Source organism: Anopheles arabiensis, chromosome 2 (assembly GCF_016920715.1).
Source record: "Anopheles arabiensis isolate DONGOLA chromosome 2, AaraD3, whole genome shotgun sequence".
Lineage (NCBI taxonomy): Eukaryota > Metazoa > Arthropoda > Insecta > Diptera > Culicidae > Anopheles > Anopheles arabiensis.
The window spans coordinates 110,135,444-110,160,251 of NC_053517.1; the positions used below are offsets into that span (position 1 = coordinate 110,135,444).

At 50.0% G+C, this 24,808-nt stretch overlaps 1 protein-coding gene across 2 annotated transcripts in view; it reads left to right on the forward strand.

The window, feature by feature from the left end:
- The window catches only part of LOC120895627 (titin), a 154,990-nt gene that overhangs the window by 11,037 nt on the left and 119,145 nt on the right, over window positions 1-24,808 (forward strand). For both annotated transcript variants that reach the window (XM_040299130.1, XM_040299131.1), the window contains exons 9-12: window positions 18,825-18,989; window positions 19,071-19,835; window positions 21,951-22,142; window positions 22,204-23,803. In XM_040299130.1, the coding sequence (XP_040155064.1) occupies window positions 18,825-18,989; window positions 19,071-19,835; window positions 21,951-22,142; window positions 22,204-23,803 (2,722 nt within the window). The remainder of the gene's footprint in view (window positions 1-18,824; window positions 18,990-19,070; window positions 19,836-21,950; window positions 22,143-22,203; window positions 23,804-24,808) is intronic.

Sequence of the window (24,808 nt, forward strand, 5' to 3'; positions counted from 1 at the left end):
AGTTAGTCTCTTCGCGCAAGGCGAACAGGGTGGGGAGGAGAGAGAAAGGAAAGAATCACAACACTGCCGCCCCAAATCAAGACACGCTCCGGCGCAACTCTCGCAGTCTCTCAGATGCAACCGACCAGTGCGGATCGCCCTTAGCTCCACGAAACAAGATCAAGCTAAGATTATCATCAACAACAACAACAGCATTCAGGTAAAAGGGCACGGAAACGAGTGAAAGTGGAAGTTCTTGGGCTGTCCCGCACGATCGAGGCGCGTGTTTCGGAAGGAGAAGATAAATAACCCACAGCCCGAACCCGAAAGTTTTAATGTGAAAACCGGTATCGTGCGCGCGGGAACGAGCCGTGTTTGTGTGCCAGTGCGGTTGTGTTTGTTGGCCCCCGGGGCGTGTGTGTGTGATGTGCGTCAAGTGACCGTCGCGCGGTTCCGTTCGATTCGCGGTGTGGACGCTCAAAGTTTATGTCATGCCGTTCGTGCTTGGTTTAAACTCGATCGTCACAGTTATCAAAAAGAAATTGGGGAAAGAAATAGAAGACTGCCCCCAAGCAAGCTGCTGGCAGCCGGTGTAAAACCAAAGACCGAAGACAGAGACGGGCGCGGCGGCTACGTGTGAATGAAACGTGGAAGCGCCCCGGTGGCGTCGTCGACATCTTTCATGCCAGTTTTGTTGTGCAGAGATTAGCTTTGCTCACTTTTCAACTCATCACAGGCGTATGGTTCGAATGGTCACAATGGAAAGGGGGCCAGGAAGAAACCCCCCCCCGAAAAAAAAAGCGAAACCGAATCCGCCAAGCCGCGCCCGGGATCTCCGACGAGGTGTGATCTGACGGAGCGTTAACATGCGCGTGCGCGCATCCCGCCCCGTCCCGTGTCACGAGATCCTTAAGTGTTGGTGCGTGCGTTCGAAGCTACTAGCACTGTGTGTTACACCGCACAGCGACCATTAAAAAAAGAAATGGCCCCGCCGACCAATTTGTGCCTTCAATTTTCCCGAGCGAGCCAATTTTTCAGTGTGTAATATTTCATCTTGCTTATGGTTTTTCTTGTTGTTTGCTTTTTACAGAGTTGCATTTGAGTAATTTCAGTTTTTCGACAACTTCGATTTAGTTTTTAGTGGACCGTATTTCTGTTCTCAATCGACGCATTACATCAACTACTATAACCGTGCTTGTGTGCATTTCGTGTGTTTTATGTGTTTCTGTGTGTGCGATATGTGAGTGTGCGAAAATCTGTGTGAAAGGAAAGAAAACGAAGCAGCAGCAGCCAGAGTGATCATCATCATCAGCAGCAGCGAGGAGCATTAGAACGAAACCGAAAGTTCTGATTTTGTTCAGTGTTAAAACATTTCTGGAGGGTCCTCACACGTACAGCGCCGTCTTTTAAAAGCGAACACCGAAAACCAGATAACGAAGCGATGGAGCAAACGCCACCGGGTGGAGACGGACAGTACTCCTCGCTCGATGAGCTGCAGCGGCAGCTGAACGAAGATTTCGCCCAAACGCTCGGCCCGATGACTTCACCTCAGCAGCACATGGCCACGGCGTCGGCCGCCGGAGCAGCATCGTCTGGAGCGAGTGCAACGATCGCGACCACCATCAGCACCGTCGTGCTTCAGGGTGGTCCACTGCAGCTGGTTGTGGCGATTCTAAAGGTAGGTCTTTGTATACATCTCTGCTAAGATCGCCAAGAACGGATAGAAATGAAGCGGGGGGGAATCAAAGATCACATCCAATGCACCAGAACTACGTTAAGCTCCAAGATCGAAGATCACAGTTGAATCGTCCATCATCAATCATTGACAGGGGGTGGTGGTCGTGGCTTACTACGGTTCTTGATCGTTGAAGCACGAGGTCGGCATGGGTCCCGCAAATTCCCCCTTTGCTCGACACTACAAACACCTGCCGATGTGGTTGAGTTGGCATGCAGCAAAAAAAAAGACTCGTTCTCTGGATTAGAATGAAGACTCACGTTTTGCGTATATGCATCGCGTGCCGCACACCTTAAGATGCAGAACATCGCAGCAGATTGCTCATCAGATTTCAACGATGGATTGGGGTGCAATTCCGCTCCAACGTGCTACAATCAATTAGTGATCTATGGTGAAAGAAGATGAGACTAAGAACCACCAGCTCATTTATTAATTCTTTCGTCGATAATTGGCTTCTTGTATGTTCTTCCGCTGTTGTTGTTGGCTGATGGGCGATGGTTGCTTTGATGAAGTAAGTAAACGGTTTCGCACCCGTGCACAATCGCTCGAGCGTGTGATGTAGGAAAAGTGTAATGCTTTCACATCATGCAACGTAAGATCGGGATTGAACAGTGGGTCTGCTCGGTTTACCCTATGAGAAGACATTGTATAACGAACATCTTGTACCTATACAAACACCCATGCACGGTGTATGCTAATGAAACGCACCGTCGTCAAGGTCGTCTTTGGGGGGAATGAATTTGAATTCCAACCACGCTTCCCCGACGGGTTGATGGCGGATGAAATGACCGGATTTGACAAACGAGATTCGGCTTTCCTTGGTGCTTTGTGGCGGGTGATGGACGATGCCGCATGTTAATGTGTTGGAAAGTGCAAATGCCTCACCGAAGAAGGAGTGTGTGCAGGTTGCATTCGTGATGAAGTGCTGTGAAGTGAAATGATCGTGATCTTCGATAGATCTTGTGATGGGAATGTACCTCGAAATGATACCGGACAATCAGGGAGCAAGATTCCAACTTCCTGAAGCAATTTCAATATCCGTCGGTTGATTTCTCACCTCAAGTCGTGGGTCATTATACCTTCCCCACTGACAAACCAATGGATAATTCAATTTTATTATCCGATTTCAGCGGAACACACAAACATGAAATATGTCTCATTGTTTGCACTCCAACCCGTTGAACATTGTTTGACCAACCACACTCGTCGACACATTTGAACAACAACACCACACCACCAGAATACACATAAAATTCGTCTCGCATTCCGCCGTTTTGCCGATTAATCGAGGCCCTTTCTGGCCCACATTCGCGGAAAAGCACGGATGACGCGACCGGTTGGTTGCTCGCGAACGAGTTATTAAATCGTGCGTTGTGAGAAGCACGGGGTGTCGCGGTGTGCGGAGGGGGGATGACACGCGTTACGCTGCATACTAATGTGCTCGCGCTTGCCGTCCTCCGTCGTCGTCGTCTTCTCGCTGGATCTTTGGCGATCGCGCGGATCTGACGACTATTAAAGCGGACCGTTCTAATTGCAACTTGAAACGGGCACGAGTGTGTACGAGTGTGTGTGTGTGTATGTAAAAATCAACGGCGCCGGCGTCTCTAAAATCAAAAATGGTACAAGAAGCATGCACAGGGCGCTAACGATGGACATTGAACGAAGATGTATAAAAAAATAATTAACAACTAATAGATTACGCATCACAGTCGTTGATCAAACCGTTGCACTGCACTGAAAAGAGGTTCGTCCGTCTGCTTAGAAACGATATTCTCAGAAAGCGTGCAATTAAACTGTGGTCGTAAAACAAAATATACAACATAATTAAAATTAGAGCGAGAAGTTCTTTTTTAAATTTATCACGCTGCAAAGCTGACAAGAAGCGTGATCATCGTTTGATTTTCAGGGGATGAGAGCAACCTACCCGGGGTGTTGGTATGGATGGTCGTTTTATTTGTTAAAAACGGGAAAAGGGTGAAGATCGTGATTAGCTCCCCGCCACCCCGTTGAACGAGTGCCATCGACCGGACATGAGTGCGAGTGATGTTTTATGATAAGCACAGTCCGAGCGCAAGTTATGCTGTGACCTGAAAGGGACCTCAATTCTACCGTCTAACGGACTGTCCGGGCTCTCTCCGTGTAATAAACCGGTGCATTGAGCCATTTCCGGCTAATTAGAAGCGATCCTCACACGTCTGGGGGAGCGCCCGGAGTTGGACAAATTATAATTTTACGACGCAATTAAAGGAAAAGTTTGATTTCGAACTGGAGTTAGCGCTTCTTTGGTTTATTAACTGATCTTTAATCACTCTAAAGCAGGCCCTACCTAGGGAGAGGTGTTGGTGTGATTGGAATGATCGAACTGAACACTCAACGTTCGTTTATTACACATCCAGGTTCAAGATCATGCCTCTTCCAAGGGAAGGATAGAACGATGGACAGGGCGAACACAACCATTTATCGTTAAAAGCCCAGCGGCACTAGCGAAAACTGGGAACTCGTTCCGAAATGGGTTCGCTCTTTATTTTTTATTTCGGGTCGTGTTGTTGGTCTTAATCGCGAATGTGCATGCATACAGCCACACAGACAAGAGATCGCGAAATCGGAATCAATCCACATGCAAGGGATAGGGTCCCAAGATTGCCTTGCTGCGGGTGCGTGTGTGAGTGGTTGTGCGCTTCCCTAGAAGCCGGTTTTTGTTCCGCGGCAGTGTTATTATTATTTTAATGTGAAGAGAACCTGAAGAGCTGGATATTGCCCCGAAGGATGAGCAGTACCCCGTCTGTTTTAAAGCCCTTCTGTGGAAGAATGTTGCTGGTTTGGTATTGGACAAAAAAACCACAACAAACCATCCTCTTGGGATGAGGGTTGTTTTTTCGAAACCGCATTGGCGAATGGGGCGAATCTCCTTCGGGGCAAACAACATTTGGCACCAAAAATCTGTACAAAAACGAACGATAAACGAGGATGACTTCAAACGCGATCTTCTTTAAGGGTCGTTGGGAGTCATATTTGCACCAACTGCTTTAGCTTCTTCATCTGCTCCATCATCCCCACTCCAACTGCAGACACAAAGTCCGGAACACAAGGAAATAGGGACCAGATTCGCGAATGAAATTGTGTGTGTGTGTGTGTGCGCACACATCCTCCCCCAAACGACCATGCGGTCTGGGCATAATTTATGGTCATGTTGTCTGTCTGGACCAGCAGCAGCAGGAGCAGCAGCAGAACTAGCTCGTGTTCGATTTGCAATCCGCTTTTCTTGCGCACACTCCCTGCCCGTTGCAAAAGATGCCGGCACTAGGGGGTGAATAGTAGGGAACTGTGAAGAAAGAGAATGTAAACAATGTTGCCACACTCACCACAGGCCAGGCCCTAATAACGACTGCGTGTGTGTGTGTGTGTTGTAAGCCCGTTTCGTGTGGTTTTATTCGTGTTCCTGTGCAGATTTCGTTTCGTTCGATGCTTCTGCTGGCCATCACAAAGCCGAGGTCGAAAGTATACACACAGCTACAGACACACGAGAGAGAGATAGTGGCGAAAGAAGAGTGCGATCTCTACTTGCCCCTTGCGTACGTGTGTGCATGCCAGCCTAGAGCGTTGATTGGAATTATCGCCAGCGAAGGGTAAAGTTTTTGGAGGAATGCAAAAATCAGGTCGCCCAGCCGCTGACTTCCGATACGGTGCCCACAGTACAGTGGTTTGGTTGGTTTGACGTCATCGCGGAAGGGATGTCCGATCAAGCGGGCAAAGAGTTTGTTTTTAATGTTTGAGTACGGCACAGTGTGTGGAATTATCAAATAGAAATCGTTAATAGTTGCGCTTACGCGGCGATTATTGTTCGGTCGAAATCGAAATGATTGATCACTTTCCTTACTTCCCTATTTGCGTTTGGGTGCAGTTTGAAGAAAAGTGTGTTTAAAAAACGAACCTACGATGGCTGAATGCTCTCATAAAATGGCGAAGAAAGCATTAATGTATGGCATCAAATGAGTTTGATGAGTCATTTGCTTGCGAAACAGTCAATTGAAACGGATTAATATTAAAAAGAGACCTTGTAATCACTCACCAATGCCGCATCCATACCATCGTATTGTATTATTTTCCAACTTTAAAGTAAACTAAATTCAGTGAAAATATGCACACGAGGAAGTGGAAAATGTGATCTTTTCAATGATCTTTTCACTGTTTGAGGTTTGCCCCTTTGCTCAAACAAAAGCTCGAATCATCGAACCGGTTCAAACGCATCACCTTCGCTTGAAGTGCTGATAGTTTGTTACAAATTAATTAAAACACAAAATTCCTGTTACCCAGCCACCATTGTCACGTTTCTGCTTGAGAAAGCAAACTAATTATGGGTCGAAATTGGATTGTCCAAAAAAACCCAACAATAGCTATCTATCTATCTCGTCATGCTGTATCATATGGAGAAAACCATTTCCTCCAAAGAATGTGGTTTGGTGGTTTCGTTGAATTTATATATTTTTTTGTGCGAACTCAGCGAAAACACGCGCGCACATTCCAAATGCATTTGCGGAAAACACCCGTCGTACAGGATTGTCGCCCAGATGTGTGGCGATAAATTTTCCATCCCTTTCTTCTTGGACCTTTCTTCTGTCGAACGCTTTTTGACACGAGTTGGCGCGCTTCTCGGCGTATGGCGTATTGCGCGCGTAGGCCGCGCAGAACGGCAGATGCGTAAACAAAGTAAGCCTAGCAACCGGAGGGTGTTTTGTATTATTTGTTATTAATGGCAGAAGATATTCGCCCGACCACCTCCCAATCACCCCCAGTTACCGCCAGCACGAAACCCGACTCAAGATCAATCTTCAGTTTTCCATTTTCAAACACCGGGAAGTCGCTGCCGACCGCTTCTGGTGCGTGTGTGCTGTGCGAATGTTTTTGCTAATTTTCTTCCCACCTCCGCATTTGCCATGTATTTTCCATAGCGTACGGAGTTTTTTTTATGATCTACAGTGTTTCGTGGGAGAAGAAGGTTTGAAAATTCGCACAAAAAATGGAATACGCATAACTGGTTTTCGGCTTGGTTGTTGCCTGCCGGGGTTTTCGGCGTTGATGGAGATGGTTCGCTAAGAACATTTGCTAATTGCTTTATCACACTGTTGCTTTAACGGTTCTTGCAGGTGGGGGATTTTCATAAATCCATAGAACCATAATTTTCCTCCACCTTCAAAGAACCTGCACTCACGCTCGCGAGGAGGGAAAGAAACTGGAATCTCAAGAGCATCGTGCTATTTTTTCACCAACAACTCCCCAAACGATGCTGATGTCACGCTACAGCTACACCGTCTGTGCTGGTTGGTTGGTGGTTGGTTTTGCGATCGACTTTTTCCGAAAATAAAATCACCTCAAAGTCCCGGTTCCATGTCCCCACGGTACGACACAGCCCACAAGACCTGGGGTGGTCGGCCGCCTATTTATTGCCCGCTGTACGTCTGCTTGAAGACGGCGATCGAAAAGCAGAACGATCGTGTCCATCGTCACAGTTCCAGTGCCAAAACATGCTGCAGAAAATGTTGCTTTATGTCCGCACAATAAATTGTACCACCTAAGTTGTACCAATTGTACAAACCAGTGGGGTAACATAAACAGAGATCGTCGTAAATTGCAACGGGAATAAAGTCATACTGTCCTTTCGGTTTGGTGCTGCAGCTTGAACACAATAAAAACACGCGTAAACCGTAAAGGAAAGGAAATGGGGTTAGTTTTCACATCCCACAAAACCCGAATACCCTGCGAAACCCGAATTTCGTGTCCCCTGTTCTGCCCGGTTTAGAAAAAGGGGTTGAAATTAGATCCACAGACGCCGCGTGACCAGGCCTTTGGACGCACTAAATGTGTTTATTTTGTGTTCCGAGCGGACGGAACTAAACAAAAACAAATCCAATTTGACAGTACCATTGCGGTCTGGCAAGAAATTCACTCCGGCTGAAGGGAAATTTTCGTTGTACCATGCCAGTACCGATCGACAGTTGATCGATGGCAAACGCCTACATTCATCTCGACGTTGTTGAAACGTTCCTTCACCTCCTCCTACACCGTGTTCTGGTAATTCCGGGTGCCACTTTTGGGGAAGGAAGTGCAGCAGTTTTCCATGTCCCAAATTCATGATCACGCTGACGGCTGATCGACCAGCGCCAATAGCCGTAACGGGGCAGCGAGAGCAAAGCAGCAGCAGTGCGCGCATTCTTCTGTGCTCCAATAGTTTTCGGGGCACGAAGGGGCGGCTGCTGGGCGGTTTTTCGTCGGGCTGTGCTCAATCCCGGACTCGATCGTACGCAAGCCTCACTGGACTCATAATTATGACCGAGAGTAGTAGTACCGAGCATGTACCGTTTTTCTTGCTTCCCAACTCCCAAGTTCGTGGCGTGCAACGGGTTTCCAATGCTCGTTCGGAACGAATTGCAATTTGGAAGCCGAATTTACGGAGGAGGCGTGATGTAAATTCTGCTGGAAGCAAGTGTGTTGGCCGCGTGGATTTGTATCTTGTTTCGGAAGCGTAAGCCCCACGAAAACCGATGCGCTCGGGTTTAATTGATCATCGATCGTTGTTTGTTATTTTAAGCCTGCTCAATAGGTCAATCGTTGTGCAATGGCTTTAAATCGTTCGTTCGTTTCGTCGAGTGGGCAATGTTGCTACTGCCTGGTGCAAATGCGGACAAGACCTGGCTGGTTGGTTGGTTGGTTAGTTGGTTTGGTTATCATCCCGTTGCTAATAGAATGTCAATTAACGCTTCTTTTGCCAGACTTTTATTTAATAAACGCAACGCAGTGTTGGTGATGTTGATGGTGTTTGCGTGCCCCAATACATAAATATGGCAGCCGTTTGGCAGCAAAAGTACATCGTCGTTGTGCGCTAGGTTCCGGTCATTCCCGGCGCGGTGTTGCACCAGGGGTATAAATAATCGACACGGCAAGACCCAGGGCACAATATGCGTGTAGCTCATAAATAATGCCGCGATGTACGACGGCCCCAGGGCAAACATGGCATGACAGGAGGGAAACGAAGAAGTAAACGAGCTACAACAACAATACTCAGGGTTCATTTGCGCTCCGGCGTGTCTTGCACACATGAATTGCGCATTAATTCACACCACCCGCGACCATTCGTCGTCGTCGTCACCCTGGACGCAGACTTGGAGGATGGCATCTCGTTAAGTCCACCGTCCACACCGATCGGTCGTGTTAGTCCCTCACCTAGGCCCCTATCTGACACTTTAGGCTTCCAACAACAGAGCATACTCTTCCAAAGAGGCCCTACGAAAACATTCGATCCGGGGATGGAAAAGAACTCCAAACTCCGCCGAATGTAACTAGCAAGAAATGGATTTTTGCATGTACATTCTTCGAACAAGAGATATGGAAATGATGGTACATCGATCGACTACGAAATGCTACTGCAATCGATCGAAGCAGTGTCGTCTTGCTGCAAGAGAGTGTCCATTAATCAAGAGTCTTCTTTACGGACCGAAAGCATGAAAGCCTGAGTCACACCGAGTCACAGATGGCGTGCATCTGACGCGTCGGATCTGACATTTGAACTGAGCGCACGCTGAACCATTGACTGAGATTCCAATAAAGCCGCGTGTGTGTGTGTGTGTGTGTGTGTGTTTATAAACAAGCGTCGTCGGTTATCGGAACTTCGAACCTGTTTCCTTCGAGCCCTTTCACTCTACCGTGTGCGCGATTGTGTGTTAGTAGAGGCGACCGAGTTTACAGGTGGTGGTGGTGGTGATGGTGGTTTTCATGCTTGAGACGCCTTGACATGATACCTGAGATCGCTTGGGATGCGGACAACTTCTCCCACCCAACCATCGTGTGCATATTCATTCATGCCCTCACCACAACACGCCGAGGTGCGACCGAGGTCGTGGTTTTTTGGGTTTTTTGTTTGTTTGCCTTCCCCCAATGGCATTTGGCCATATTTGGCGCGGCAATTTCATGTGCACAGCGGCTCCAGCTGGCTTTAGCGGGAGGCCAATTCGTGTGTCTGTGTGTGTGTGTGTGTGTGTGTGAGAAAGGCTGATCTTGAGCCTCCAAGTGGTGTGTGTTTGTGCGCTTGACGCTGTATGCAAAGCGTTGATTGTGAAGGTTCACGCTGGACCAACTGTCCCAGTTTTTCTGGAGCGTGCTGGCCTAAGTGTGGCCTCGCGTACACCGATTTAATGCCGGAGTGTTGTTTGTTTTAAGCGGCGACGTATTTAAAAACCCGTTTGGAGTTGCTTCTGGAGATCCAAAAGTCACTTTGCGATGTGCTTTGAGCGCGTGCATGCATTCGGTGGACCATTTCTTTGTAGATCAACACGAAATCCTCACACGCAAAATGACGTCATGATGGTGGTGGTGGTGGTGGTGCCTTTCGCTCGAATGTTGCAATGTTCTAAAATTAATCTTTGCTTCTCCGTCGGTTGCTCATATGCACACACACACACACACACACACACACACACACACACACACACACACACACACACACACACACACACACACACACACACACACACACACACACACACACACACGAGAGGTCGAGCGGACTGATCGGAAGCAGATTCAAGCTGGGGAATTGTTGTTAATGCTTACATATGTGGCGGTACACACGTATGTAAAGCGGGTCGGAAAACAGGAAAAGGGCAACAGTTTGTTGGGACGCCCGCGAGAGCCAAATGGAAGTACTCGTAATGAATTATGGGCGAGAGGCGAGAGCATCAGAAAAATTATAGGACATTGCTACCGTCTGTGGTTGCATTTTCTTCTTCCATCTCCTTCTTCATTGATCTCCTTCCTCCTGGCTCCCCCCAGAAATAAAAACAGATGGAGCTCATGAGCAACACGAAACGAACACTAAAGCCACAAACCTTCCCTATTTCACAACATTTTAGCATAGGAAAACAATTCTCGCCTCGGGCAGCGTGTGTTTTAGTAGTACCGAAAGCGAAAAAACATATGCCGGCCGCGATTGCTTCGTGTGCCGTTTCTTACTTTTAATGCTCACGCTCACCCTGCTCACCGCTTCCCGCGGCAAGACAAAACGTACAGCTGTTGACGGACGAAAAAAACAGCGCCACAACTTGATGGATTTGGCGTGAAGCACCGTGAGCTGACCCCGCCATCACGAATCATCAACCGTGTTGCTTTCGTTGCCATCAAACACCTTCAACCGTCTCCTCGGGAGAGATCGGGAGATCGGGCGCCTCTGTTTCAACGCGAAACCCGCTTTGGGCGCGCTTTTGGCAAGTCTGACGGCCCGGGCGCCTTCAAATCATAATCAATGCACACAGCGCCTTTGCAGATCTTTCTATGGTGTCCCTACCTTGTTTGGAGTGATATTTTGCTGCCGGTTTTCCAACCAGCGCACGGAGGATCACACGATCCTCCATTGGAGTGAAATGTTGCTTGGGCAGAAGGGTAAAATTATTTCCAAACCAATGACGCTATCTCATCATCACGGCGATGGTGTTACATCATCGATGGGAAAAATCGGTCCCACTCGTCTAAACCCCAAACACAACGATTGCAATCACAGCGCCTCGTTGCACAGGGCGCTTCACAAGGGTCCGTGCGACCTTGCCCTATTAAAGCTGCAATACCCCACACAGTGAGATCATCTTGAAGTAAAAACATCGATTTCTTGTAGGGAGAAAAGTAAAAAAAACACTAGAATTTCATTTCCAATGCTGGAAAATGCCTATCTGCACCCTCCGAGAGGGGTGGGTGTTTGCTTCATGTTTGTAATTTTTCATCATCACTCGTCTCCTCCTCCGTTCCCTTTGCTGCACCATCATAATGCGAACCATACGGAGCGTAAAAATAAACTTCATTCTTCCGATCCACCAGCTCCACTACTTTCTTCTCTATTGGGGAGAGCGAGAGAAAAGAGAGAGAGAGTGTCATTCCGATAGAGCATCTCTCGCTCAGCATAAGAATGACGTTCCGCGCATCGGTTGGATTAGCTTCTCGAGTGATCTCGTGCTGATGCTCTCGCCTCCCTCCGTTACAAGATCCGTTCCTTCGGTGCCCTTTCCCATTTGTTGCTTCATTTAGTGGATCTAATTTTAATTCATCTCGCACACTGCAAACACTGATCGGATGTACGTGAAAACCGGTCGCTAGAGTACGCAGCGCGGCAGGAACCACGGTTTAACGGGTTTAATTGGCAAAATCAAGGGTAGGGAGATGCCAAGGGATCACGCCCAAGGGTGGTATTTGACTCGCGCGAGACAATCACGCGCACAGGCAAGCCAATGCAAACCGCCGAGAGAATTCTTGCCCTGACTTTTCGCACCATGCCAGCGAGAGATTCCTTGGGTGGCGTTGGTTGGTATTCGGCAAACAACTCTAAATCCGTTGCTTTTTTCTCTCGCAGTGAATTTCACAAGCGCGACCTTTTCCTGCGGGTTCGGGGCATTTGATCCACCTCGGGGAGGTGTCCTGACCTTCTCAACGAGGCTCCGATAGCTCGGAGCAGCGTTCACCTAAAGAGGGAGCTTTCCATTAATCCCGTACAGACCGTAATTATCCCATTAATACCTATCCGGAATGTAATCGGGGCAATAAATATGTCCGTATGTGTCCATTTCTTTCATTCTCGGAAGAACGGCAAAAGAAGGCAAGAAGTGGTACAAGATTCCAGATAATTTTGCACGCTGTGATACACATCCCGAGAGAGAGGAGATTTTATGGAGTTGCTTTCATTAAACGAGGCGATCTTGCTGCTGCTGCTGCTGCTCGGATGTCCTTTCCCTTAACTGCAACGATCGTCGGGTGCTGATCGCGCGGAAGAAATTATTTTAGGAACGATGTTTTCCTGAACTCCAATTACAGTTCTGCTGAAGATTAATCTTCTTTCACCGGAACCAAACGACCATGTAAAAGAGATCACGAACACGGGTAAATTGAACGAGCAATTGATTCGTTAACGAGATGGTTCAATTATAAAAGCTTCACCGGCTGGCTAAATGCTTCGAAATCAAAATCCTCCTTCGCACAGCAAAGCCGCTGGACTGCTTTGTAATTGCGCAATTTAGTCTCACTTTTTCTTGTTTTGACTCCTATGCACGTGTGTGTGTATTTATTTGTTTCGAGGTCGATGGTCTGGAAACATATTTTGTTGTTCAAGACGGCACCCAACAGGCATAGACACAGGGTAACGGCAAAGACATTACGATGGAGCTAGGGCGCAAAATAAAAGCAGCAAAACCTGCAAAGCAAACAGCGTCTTGTCCATGCCCCATTACACCTTATCAGCAGGCCCGCTGGCCAGTGGGGTTCCGCCGGAGTTCCACCGGTTTGGATAGCGGGATCAACCGTGACCGTGGGCCTCCGCTGGGCGCGCGATCAAACGTGGAGTTCGAAGCAGAAGACGCACCGAAGAAATACCGTTTCGAGTTGGAAATGAAAACAGAACCGAGTGCCGGACGTGGTTTGCATAATTCCTACCATACCAGCGCGGCATTTTGTGGCGTTGGGCGTTGGGAATTGGTATTTTGTCTCGCGTTTCGGCGAGATTGATTGAGCAGCGTCTTGGGTGGGTGCGATCCGCCTTTGATCGTTGTGCGATGATACGATGGATTGTATGTTTAGAAAGTGAGCAGAAGGAGGGACGATAAAAGACTTTCAATTGTGACGTACCAAAAGGGGAGTATTGTTTGTGTGTATTCTATACACAGACCTTTCCCACAGACCCTTTTCCCGACAAGCATCGCCATCCAGGGAGGTCATCAGCGTGGTGTTTAGAAAGGAAGTTTGGTGCGAAGCAATCGATGAAGAATGCAACGGAAGAAGAGTGATGAGCGTTCTGTGGCTGACTTATCTTTCTCTTCTTTGTGAATGAACGACCACGGTGCATTACGCGGTGAAAGGGTGAAGGGTTGAAAGGCCGATAATTACAAACATATGCAGTTGTTGCCCCGTTTGCCCGTGTGTATGTGTGTGGGGTTTGTTGTTGTTAAGCTGATGTTGTTGTTTAAACCGGAGACACATGGAGATCATTCCGAGCGGTAGATTAGTTAAGGTAGCTTTTCTTGCTCTTCTTTCTCTCCAATGCACGTCTTGGGTGTTGTACGACATTTTCTTATGACTTTTCGGTACTATTAAACCATGCATAACGACCATCAACGACGACGACAGGCATGTTTTACGAGATCATAACCTTCGACGAGCCATGGAAGGTAAGCCTTCCTGTCGCCTGCGTGGAGAAAACGATCACAATAACCGTTCCCCCTTCGGAGCTGGAGCCGGCTTTCACAACTCAGGCACACTTTCTTTCACAAATCTCACCCCCCCCCATCTTCCGCTTCATTCACTCGGGCATAGAAACATTTGTGTCAAATTATTGGTCACCGTTTTTTGAGTTTGAAGCGCGTATTAGTTTGTGCCCTGATTGAGCGTGACCGTCGTTCCGGAACGGAAAAGAGTCGCACAGCAAGTCTCCGAGCCGGGCTCTGCTCCGGGGACGTGGCGGGAAATCGACCGGTGCGAATCGGTGAAATGGAACCTCGCAAAATTGATCGGCGAGAGAAGGGACAGAGCGAAAGAGAGAGAGAGAGAGACAAATCAGACGATCGAAATGGGGGATGCCCAAACCGGCAGTCTACCTTTTCCTTCTGGACATAGGGAGCTTGGCAGGGTTCCTGTGGTTATCTGAAACATGGGCAATTAATTTCGCTCCACCTTTCGCCAGCTAATAATTTTGAATTTTTGAATATTTGTATTTCGCGTTATGAATGCCAGTAGAACACTTACTGAAGGAAAAATGTCATTGCGCCCTAGCTCCAGGGTGATTGAATCGGTTTAGGCTTCTCACCTTCTCACCGATCGGATGTTCTTGGCGCTCTGTTCAGGTGCTCCGCAATACGATCCGCCCGGAGAGCGATCATGTGTCAGTGTGGCCCCCATCACCCCCCACTAACGCTGCAAGTGACAAACAAATTGCTGCCAAACGCAACGGAGCAACCTTATCCGAGGGGACATCCGCTCTAGGGGCGCCTCGGCCAAACAGAAACACACACGCAGGGCTGGTGTGGTCAAGAAGATGTGTGTCGTAGGAGATCCGCAGGGGAGATCTAATCCGGGATCCGATTACACGCTTGCAGCCGGTTGGATGTCGTTTGCGAAAACTGCAACCAGCCTCCCTCTTTTTTCAAATGAGCGTTTTTGCGCGTCAAAATGCCTCACGTTTCTGCGTGTCGTTGCGTAACAGCGTCACCCACCACCTTCATGGCATGGGTTGCTTTGCTTGCCCAATGTCAAGCAGCAGCAGCAGCATTCCGGAGGCAATGCAACAGCAGCAGGCTATGCATTCATTAATTAACCCTTTTTGCGGAGGAAGAACGCCAAACCAACGTCAATCACACATCACGGGAACTTGGCCATCGCCTCATTGATGGTCAGGGACAGGTTAATTGATATGAATATTATCCAACAGCTCCCACTCACTTCTCGGCTATCTTCTCTTATCTTTGCAGAGTGGAGAAAAACTGTACATAAAGGTGGCGGATCTGCTGCCAAAGTTCACATTTCTCGGTCCCAGTTTGGATGACGCCCTGAAGCTTCAGAATGAACACGATGAGTTGTTGCGGCAAATACAGGTACGTAACGAAGCACCCTTTGATCAATCCTTTTTCTAATCAATCTCTATCTTCTGCAACCCTTTTAGAACATGCCAACGCCATTGGAAGAGTTCTATCGAAAGATACAGGAAAAGATTGCATCGAACGAAAGGCCCAACCCAACGCTGATCGAGGAGATGGCCGCCTCGCTCAATGCCGTCTGGCACGACATCAAGCAGATGCTGGCCGAACGGCGCGACATCGTCCTGCTGAACGTAGCCTTCTTCGAGCGGTTGGGCGAAGCGTACGGGAAAATGTCCTCGCTCGAGGTCGCCTGCAACGACACGATGATCCCAATCGAGATCGACGCTGTACGAGAGTTCCTCGACTCGTTCCGAGATCTGCGCGGCGACATGTTGGCGGCTGTTGCGGCCACCCTCAAGGCCGGCCAGCAGATGCTGGACCGGTTGCGTGTCCTTTCCGAGATCGGGACGCTCGATTCCCGCCCCAATCACATCAAGCTGGATGCGGTACAGGCGATCGGGCAGGTCGAATCCTGGCTGGAGGATCTTTCCAACCGCCGTAATCAGCTCGAACAAGCGTGGATCTCACGCAAAACCCAGCTCGAACAGTGTCTCACGCTGGCGATACTTGCGAAGCAGCTGGACGAGATCGAACAGTGCCTGGCGCGTGTGCGCGGCCAAACGCTCAGTTCGTTCACACTGGGCGAGTCGGCGGAACAAGCCGCCGAGCTGCTAGAAACGTACCAAAACCTCAAACCGGAAGCGGCCCTGCTGCGAGATAAATCGCTCAAGATAACCAAAACGACCGAGGAGTTGCTTACGAGCGGATGCTTTGCCGGCGACGAGGCCTGCGCCAAGGCGTACGCGGTGCTGAGCGCTTGCTCGGAGCATCTGGAAGAGATCGATCAGCGGGAGTCGCTGCTGGGGCAGTCGCGTGATTTCTTCGCCCGAGCGGCGGCCGTTCTGAAGCGGCTGGATCAGCTCGAGCAGCAGGTCGCCGGGACGCCGTTGCGACCTGCATCACCGAACGATCTGCCGGCGCACCAGAAGCTGCTGCAGGACATTCGGGAAACGATCGGGGAAGTGCTGCAGATGGGCTACTCGCTGGTGGATGATGTGGGCCGCACCAAGCCGGAGGTTGCGGGTGTGCAGGCGATGATTGAGCGGATCGAGCAGAGGAAGTTACACTTTGAGCGTTACTGCAATGAGGAGAGTGAGCGCAATGTCCGCACGGCGCAGGCACTGAACGAGTTCCTGGAGCGGTATGGTCAACTGTTTGCGTGGTTGGAAGAGGCACGCGAGCAAAGGTTGGTGCGTGGCGATGCGATACATCGGATGGGCGAGAACCTGCCCGAGGCCAAAGACTGTCTGCTGCTTCATCATCAGCTGCTGAATGATCTTGAGGTGAGTTCAAACGCTAACGGACAAGTTGCATACAAGCTGCAAGATGTATGCAACTGATTGCAAGCGAACGATGCAATCGATGTTTGAAAATCTGAAGATCGTTGATCTTGAGACGATTTCGTAACTAGATCTGTTGCTAGATATCGTCTGAGAATGTTTTCAACGTATTTTTCTATTCCTGTTCGTACTGAGAGCCATCTTGAGTGTTTCACTGCCCAGATGTTTCATTTAATTTATGGGCGTTTGTCTCACAATCGGAAGTAGAATTTCTAACCAGGCACCGCTTTATGACACTATCAATCATCATGCAACAGATGTTTTCTCATTTTGGATTACAAATTATACGACTTTTCCGTGAATTTTCTCCGCACAACAACAAACGCACCAAACAGCTTGACAACTGTTCATTAATCCTGACGTACCTGTACCGACGCGCTTCCCTCTCCTTCCAGATCAAAGGCAACGCTATTAATAACCTGCTCGTCCGGCTGACGCCCAGCCTGGAGCATCTTTCCGACGAGCAGCGCGATGACGTGCAGCGGCAGATCGACCTCATCCGTCAGCACTGGATCGCGCTGAAGAACTGCGTCATCGAGCGGGTCGACCTGCTGAAGCTGTACATCCGCTTCCACCAGGAGGCGGAAACGTTGCGCAACCAGTTCGATGCGCACGCGATCCAGTTCGCCACGTTCAAGGACAACCCGGCGGACCACGGGCTCATCCTGGCCGCGATCGCCAACATCCGCCAGACGCTGGAGAGCCTGCGCCCGCTCGGTGGCCAGTGTCTCGATCAGCTGCACCAGGTAGGAAGGGTTCATTTCGGTATTCGCTCGATCATACCCCAAAAAGTAACACCTGTCACTAAAGGGGTGGAAAAATAATGACGACAAAACGTTACTAAATAACGTTTGCACGAGGTTGGACCATTGCCAACTTTACTGCTTGTGTGTTTTGTGTGGACGTTTCGTGGTTTGGTGGAGGAATGCTTGGAGAAGTTTGCCGTTTCTAGTGAGCATAGATGTGCATGTGTTTGTGTGTGTGTGTGTGAGTGTGTGTGGTTTTGGACGGTCATGGTGGTCGAGTTTTAACGGATGACTGCCGTTGAATAATGCCGCGGGCACGGCCAAAGCTCGTGGAAAATATCACGGACCGAGAACCGAGTTAGTAAAAATAAATTAAATGCTTTCCTTCTCATCGGGCATGATGGTGCGCTGATGTGTGCGCATACAGTGAGAGGGAGAGCTGTCGAGGGGTAGGGCAAGAGCGGTGTGTGTGTTGTGTATGTGTGTTTTTGCTTCTTTGCATGCAGTTTGGCGCTTTTCGCGCTTGTAATTTGATCGCCTTTAGACGTAGGGAAGGGGGGGATGATGTCAGGAGGATAGTTTCATGTTTCGGGAACTGCTAGTACATACAAAATCTCGTGTATCTGGGTGGCGAATGTTTTTTCTTTCTTTCTTGGCACGAACTTTGCCATTAGATTCTGGGCAGGAAAAGCCGAGTGCTAAACGATCTGTCCCTGTCGGGTGCAGCGATATCAATTAACTCTCGAGCGTGCTCGAACGGTTCGAAAATTCCGTAAATTAATATTAATTTAGCGCTCGATCGGTGTCGCGGAAATACCAGGCCAACCTAATTAGTGTCAGTCCCCGACCAGCGATACCCTTATCAAATATTAATGAAAATCGATGATCCTCACATTTCCGCAGATCATTGTTGCGCTGCTTGCGGGTCCGTCGATTTGGTCCAGAAATGTGTGCCCCAGACACCCTTTTTCCGTTTGCCGGAACTGTCTGTACGTGTGTGCTTGTGATGGTTTCCTTCTGCGAACTGTTTCGCACTACTATCGGCCACCATTTGCTCGACGGTCTATCATTCCGGTCGGTCGTCATTGGCCACCCGCGCAAACACACACTATTTTTCCAACACGGCCGCCGCAACACACGCTCGAGCACGAGAGAAAGCGAATATAATATTTCGTTTATTCCCGGCCGTTTTGTTGTGCCTTTCCCACTCACGCTCCCTCACACACACACCCACTGCGCTCGGTGCGGTTACACTAACGGTTTATCTCTTTCTCTCTCTCTCCCTCGCGCGCGCACGATCTCCGCATAGATCGGGGACGCATACTTGCAGAAAACTTGCGCAGCGCAGTGCGTCGAGCGGACACTCGCCGAATTTGCCGACCGCCAGTCGGCCGTCAGTAATGAGTGGGAAAGCTGGAACAGTCGACGACGCACGGAGACAACACTGAAGCAAATCATGGCTGCCAACATGGAGGTAAGATGTTCTGCTGGTGTGAAGACAATTCCTTGCCATGTGTCTGGATGCATTCTTCCTTCTTCACTTGCCTTCCGATAGACATTGGCCGTAGCATCCAAGCTGGAGGAGCAGCTGTATCCGCTCTTCAGCACCGCCCTGGACAATCCAGCCGATCTGATCGAGTTTATCGGCCGCAAACGTACCCAGCTGCAGCAGGATGTGCAGGTCGCTGAAGCCGATCTGACCCAGCGCTTCGACACGATCGCACAGCTGGAGGCGGCCGGTGCCGACCCCGGCACGGAACAGGACATGGTGGCGGTGAAGAACAACCTGAACTCGATCAAGACCAAGCTCCACACGCTCGGGGCCGACTTTGGCGAGCTGTCGGACGCGACCGAACACTTCCTGCGCTCGATCCTGCAGTGCCGGGACAGCATCCGGGAGTACTTCGGCACCAAGCAAACCGTAACCGGTCCGGGCAGTGTGGAAGCGATCGCGGAGGGCTACGAGCAGTTCAAGCAGGCCACGATGGAGTACTTCCGCGGGTTGCTGCAGCAGAGCGAGCAGATCATCGAGCGGGTGAAGGCGCTGGAGCCGCCCGGAGCCCGCGAGCTCGACACGGACAAGATCATCACGCTGCTGGAGAACCTGCGGACGTACTTCGAGTCGCAGACCGAGTCGGAGAACTGTGAGCTGAAGAAGCAGCACAGTGTGCTGGCGTTCGACCGTGAGCTCGGAGAGGTGCGGGCTGCGATTCGGGCGGAGGCTGAGCGGTTGGACCGGACCCGTGGACAGTACGGGGAGAGTGTGGCCGAGGCTCAGTCCGTCCGGGTCGCTTTCGAGGAGCGGGCAACAATACTGCAGGTGAGTGAGTGAGTGAGTGAAGGTGTTGGAAGATCATCAAATAGCTCGTGTGGCGTAACAGCGACTCCTATTTATCATTCGCATCAAGTTGGTGCAAGATCCTTCAAGAGCAAGGCCATCTCCGAGCGTCGATTAATCGTGCAAATTCATGTTTCGCCACGGTCTTAGGCGCCATCTTCGTTCGCCCCCTCTGTTTGATCTCGGCAAGCCGCAAATACACATTTGAATTGCGCCCCTACTGACACTAATTGCCAGCAGTGTGAGCCAAAAAGGGGAGAACCACGAGGGGAGGAAAAATAAGACCAACGGCTGTAGTTCGTCGTCGTGTTTTCTTCTACTTCTTCTTATTCTTCTTCTTCTTCTTCTCCAACCAAGAAGTTTTTATGTTTTTGATTTTTCCACCAGTGTTGTGTGTGGAATCAAAGCAAATAAAACAAACGTTCGTTTTCCCACTGTTGCTTCGGAGTGTTTGCGATGGCGGCTTACCATTTTGGATGTCATAAATTTTTGTTTTTTTTTCCTCTCCTTCTCCTCCCACCTCCCCGCATGTGTGTGTGTGGGTGTGAATAAACGGCCACGCGCGCGATTGTGTGTAGGGGTTAGAAATAGATGGAGCGCTGCAGGGTCTCACGTCCGATGAAGGATGTCGTCCCGATCAACGCACAGCTGTTGATTGGGCCAATTATTGATGGGCACACCCGGTGTCGGGAGGGGATTTTTTTTTGCTCTGTCACTGGTCCTATGTGTGTGCCGTATGGGAGGCCTATTTTTAATATCACGACAGCAGAGTAGATATAATTCCCGATGAAGCAATCGATAGCTCGCGGGTGAATAGGCCGAGCGAAACCAAACAAAACGGTCCGCTAAAGATAGCACCCACAAATAAAGTGAACACGATCGGGCGGGGATATTTGGCGCTTATTTAAACACACATACACACACACACACGTGCGCATGAGATGATGCAAAATGTTTGGTCTATAGTGCGCCGGTTCGACAAGGACACACACTGCACATGCAATAATAATTGTTGCTGCGGTGCGGTGCGCATTGCGCAAAGGTTTGTTTTTGTTTCGTTGCGCGGGACTGAGGGTGAGGTTGCATCTTGGGTCAAAGTACAAAGCATGCATGGGGAGCTGTTTACAATAGCCAGACCTGTGTCTTTCATCATAGTTTAGGGAAGCAATCTTTGGAGCTATCCCTTTGCGTACTGCAGCCGAACATTTGTTGGCACTTAGGGCGTCCAATATTGGAAGCTTGGAGCAACCAAAGACCAGAGTTTGATGGGAAACTCCCCCATCCAATCTTCTCTACCGGCGTTGATGGAGAAACGTTGTATTATTTAGACACACATCGGCGCAGCACAACGGCGCACGACAAACACATATCCAACATTGTTTTGGTTTTCAGGCTTCAAAATTAAATCCAACGCTCCCGCCACAGACATTCATTCGAAAATTCATCAACAACTGAGATGCGGTGCAACACGAACGCACCACGATGACGATGTGTGTGTGTCTGTACCACTGTGTATATCCCGTGAGCTATGTAAATATTTATAGAATCGAAAGATTTGTTTGTTCTGGGACGACCCACGGCTTCTAAGCCATCGGGGCCTGGGTGGAACATGCGCCGAACGTTCTGCTGGGGTGGGGAGAAAGAGGGAGCGTGTCCGTCCGATCTGTGAATGACGAATGAGTCGTCTCGGAGTTCGCGCCCCGGGTCCGGCCCCGAGTGGCACTCATTTCTCTGTCACTAACAATTAGCGATCGGCGCACCTGTTGCCGGTTCCACGTGCGCTGCTGCCCGTCACTGCGTCGCGTGATCATGCGTGACATTTAATTACACTACGCCTACCTTTTTTTGCGTGGAAGGTGGAAGTCACGAGAGGAACGAGTGGGAGGAAATTGGCAAAACACTTGCCAACATACGTATAGAGGACATTTTGATGATCGTTAATCACTTCAAAGTGATCGCAGGGATGATGTATCGGTTTGCGCCGCGTGTTGCATCGTTTCTTGGCGAAAGAGAAGAACATCTTCTGAAGTAGGCCTTCCGTTTAGCATCGAATGTAATATTTCTTTCCTTTTTGTACTTTCTGCCCCCATTCAACAGGATCTTGAGCGCCGTATCGATGCATTTATTAGCTCTGGAACGGAGCTCGTACGCCAGTACCCCGAGACAAGCCCTTACATCGAGTCGGAAACGCACAAGATACGCAACGAGTGGACGGACTTGCTGCGCAAGCTCGAGGAGCACCGCCAGATTCACACCATTGCGATCGAGTACTTCGAGCTGATCACCATTGTAAGTCGCTATTTCACAGCTTCCCTAACGCATGAGATTAATTCGAGATATTCCTTTCCAGATTGAGGAACATTATCGCACACTGAACGCAGAACTGATCAACGCCAACAACAAGCTCACCATACTGAACAACGCCGACGTGGCGAACGATCTGGTCGCGCAGGTCGACAACACGATCCGCACGCACGAGACGAGCCAGCTGGACGCGTTGAAGAAGATCGCCAGCCTATCGACCCAGCTGTACGGTTGCGACAAGACTGTCACCCTGTACACGGAAAACACGAAGCTCTTCCAAACGTTCTACAAAATCAAGACGGAGGTGTACGAGCGCTCGAAGGAGCTCGGCGAGGAGCAGGCCCGTCGGGAAGAGCAGCAGCGACAGGAGCAGCTGCAGCGCGAACAGGAACAACAGCGACAGGAGCAGCTGAAGCGCGAACAAGAAGAACAGCAGCGACAGGAGCAGCTGAAGCGCGAACAGGAAGAACAGCAACGCTTGGCACAGCTACAGCGGGAACAGGAACAGGAGCAGCAACGTTTGGAGCAAATGCAACGAGAACAGGAAGAGGAGCAGGAGCGATTGGCACAGCTCCAACGAGAGCAGGAACAAGAACAGCAACGTTTGGAGCAACTCAAAAGAGAGCAGGAGGAAGAGCAGCTGCGACTGGAGCAGTTGAAACGCGAACAAGAGCAGGAGCAGCAGCGCCTGGAGCAGTTGAAGCAGGAACAGGAGCAAGAACAACTGCGTCTCGAGCAGTTGAAACGAGAACAAGAGCAGGAACAGCTTCGCATGGAGCAGCTCCAGCGCGAGAAGGAGCTGGCAATGCAACAGCAACAAGAAGCAACCATTGTAGAGGATGTCCAAATCACCACCACAACGTCTCACGCTGGTTTGCCCCACCAGCAGCAATCGTTTGACGTGCAGACGATCGACGAGGAACAGTACCTGCAGGAGCCTCAAGTGCCTTTGGTCATCCAAACGGTCGAGGAGCAAGTGCACGAGCAGATCCACGAAGTCGTTACCACCACGTCGACACTGTCCACCGCCCAACCGGAAGCGAGTCTGCGTTTCATGCAACCGCTGTCTGACGTGTGCGTCCAGGAGGGTCAGCGCGTCCGGCTGCAGTGTGTAGTGGCCGGCGTTCCCGACCCAATGATCGAGTGGTACAAGAACGGCATCAGTGTGCAGGGCAATCCGGACTATCGCACCAGCTTCGATCCGGCCAGTGGCGTGTGTACGCTCATGATCGACGAAACGGTCACCGCAGACAGTGCGGACATTCTGTGCCGTGCCGCAAACGAGGCCGGAATTGCCGACACCACGGCTCGACTGCTGGTGACGGAAGCGCCTCCACCACCGCCCAAACCGGCCGGAACGGCACCGACGTTCACGATGCGCCTGCTCGACGGTGGCGTTGCCCAGGAGGGCCAACCGTTCCAGTACGATTGTGTGGTAACAGGCCAGCCGACACCGACCGTGCACTGGTACAAGGGCGAGCAGTGCGTGGACGGTTCGCCCGACTATCGGCAGTCGTACGAGCCGGCTTCGGGCGTTGCGTCCCTGCGCATCGAGCAGGTCTATCTCGAGGACCAGACGCACTACACCTGCCGGGCGGTGAACGATTGCGGCTCGGACGAAACGAGTGCGTTCCTCACGGTCAAGCGTAAGTATCGATTTAAGGGGGAAGGAAGAGGGGGTCCGATTGACTCACCGATCGGGGCGCAATCGTGGACCATTTCGTGCTCGGTGGCTGACAACAACAACTTGGTTGCAGCAGTTGACGGTGCGTGAACATGTGCTTCGCTTCGATCAAGCGTTGTATCGGAACAGTGCGCAAGAAAGATTCACCAAGTACGTGCGTGTGTGTGTGTATGTGTGTCAAGTGTACCGTTACCTCGGCATTGCATTGTTTTTTCATGGTTGCAATTGGTAGTGCAAAAAAAAGCGTGATTTTCTTTTTTGGCAATGGAGACGCCTGGTTGCTTGTACAAATGACCATGGAACTCCATTAAGTGAACTCACTTTGGATTAGTTTATGTAAAGAACCTTTGATTAACTGTTTCTAGCAGCAGTTTGTATGGCAAAGATCTTCAAAGCGTACTTATTAGCCGGAAATGGGCCCCTGTAAGCAGGATGAAGTCACCCCATTTCAAGTGACTAAGAAGCAGTGTCTCAAAGAGTGAAGTAGCGTGGAGCACTTTCGAAGGTTTCAGTTCATCCACTTAAACTCTAAATCCATCGCAAGCCCCGCAAACGGAGCGCCTGTACCACCCGCCTCGTTAGCGAGATGCTCTCCGTCACACGAATTACACGCATCGCCGCTAATGCGTGCGTTAATCTTTTGCAATAATTCTCTGCACTCAATTGAAGAAGACAGATGGAGCTAAATGGGTGGAAAGTGGTAGCGCTAGTTTGTACCTCGTTTGAGCTTGCGTCCGGCACACACACACACACACACACGCCCAAACTCAATCCTCTTGGTTTCATTTAAGATTACACGCTCGATCACATTCCTATCTGGCTAGATGCTGCTGCTGCTGCCGCTACTGCTGCGGTTGCTTGGGAACGTTCGCCGCGTGCGCTCTTTCGGCTGCACTTTGGTCGCAGTAGGCGCACTACATTGTTGCCACGATTGGCACGATGCATGATGCACCCAGTGAACGGTGAT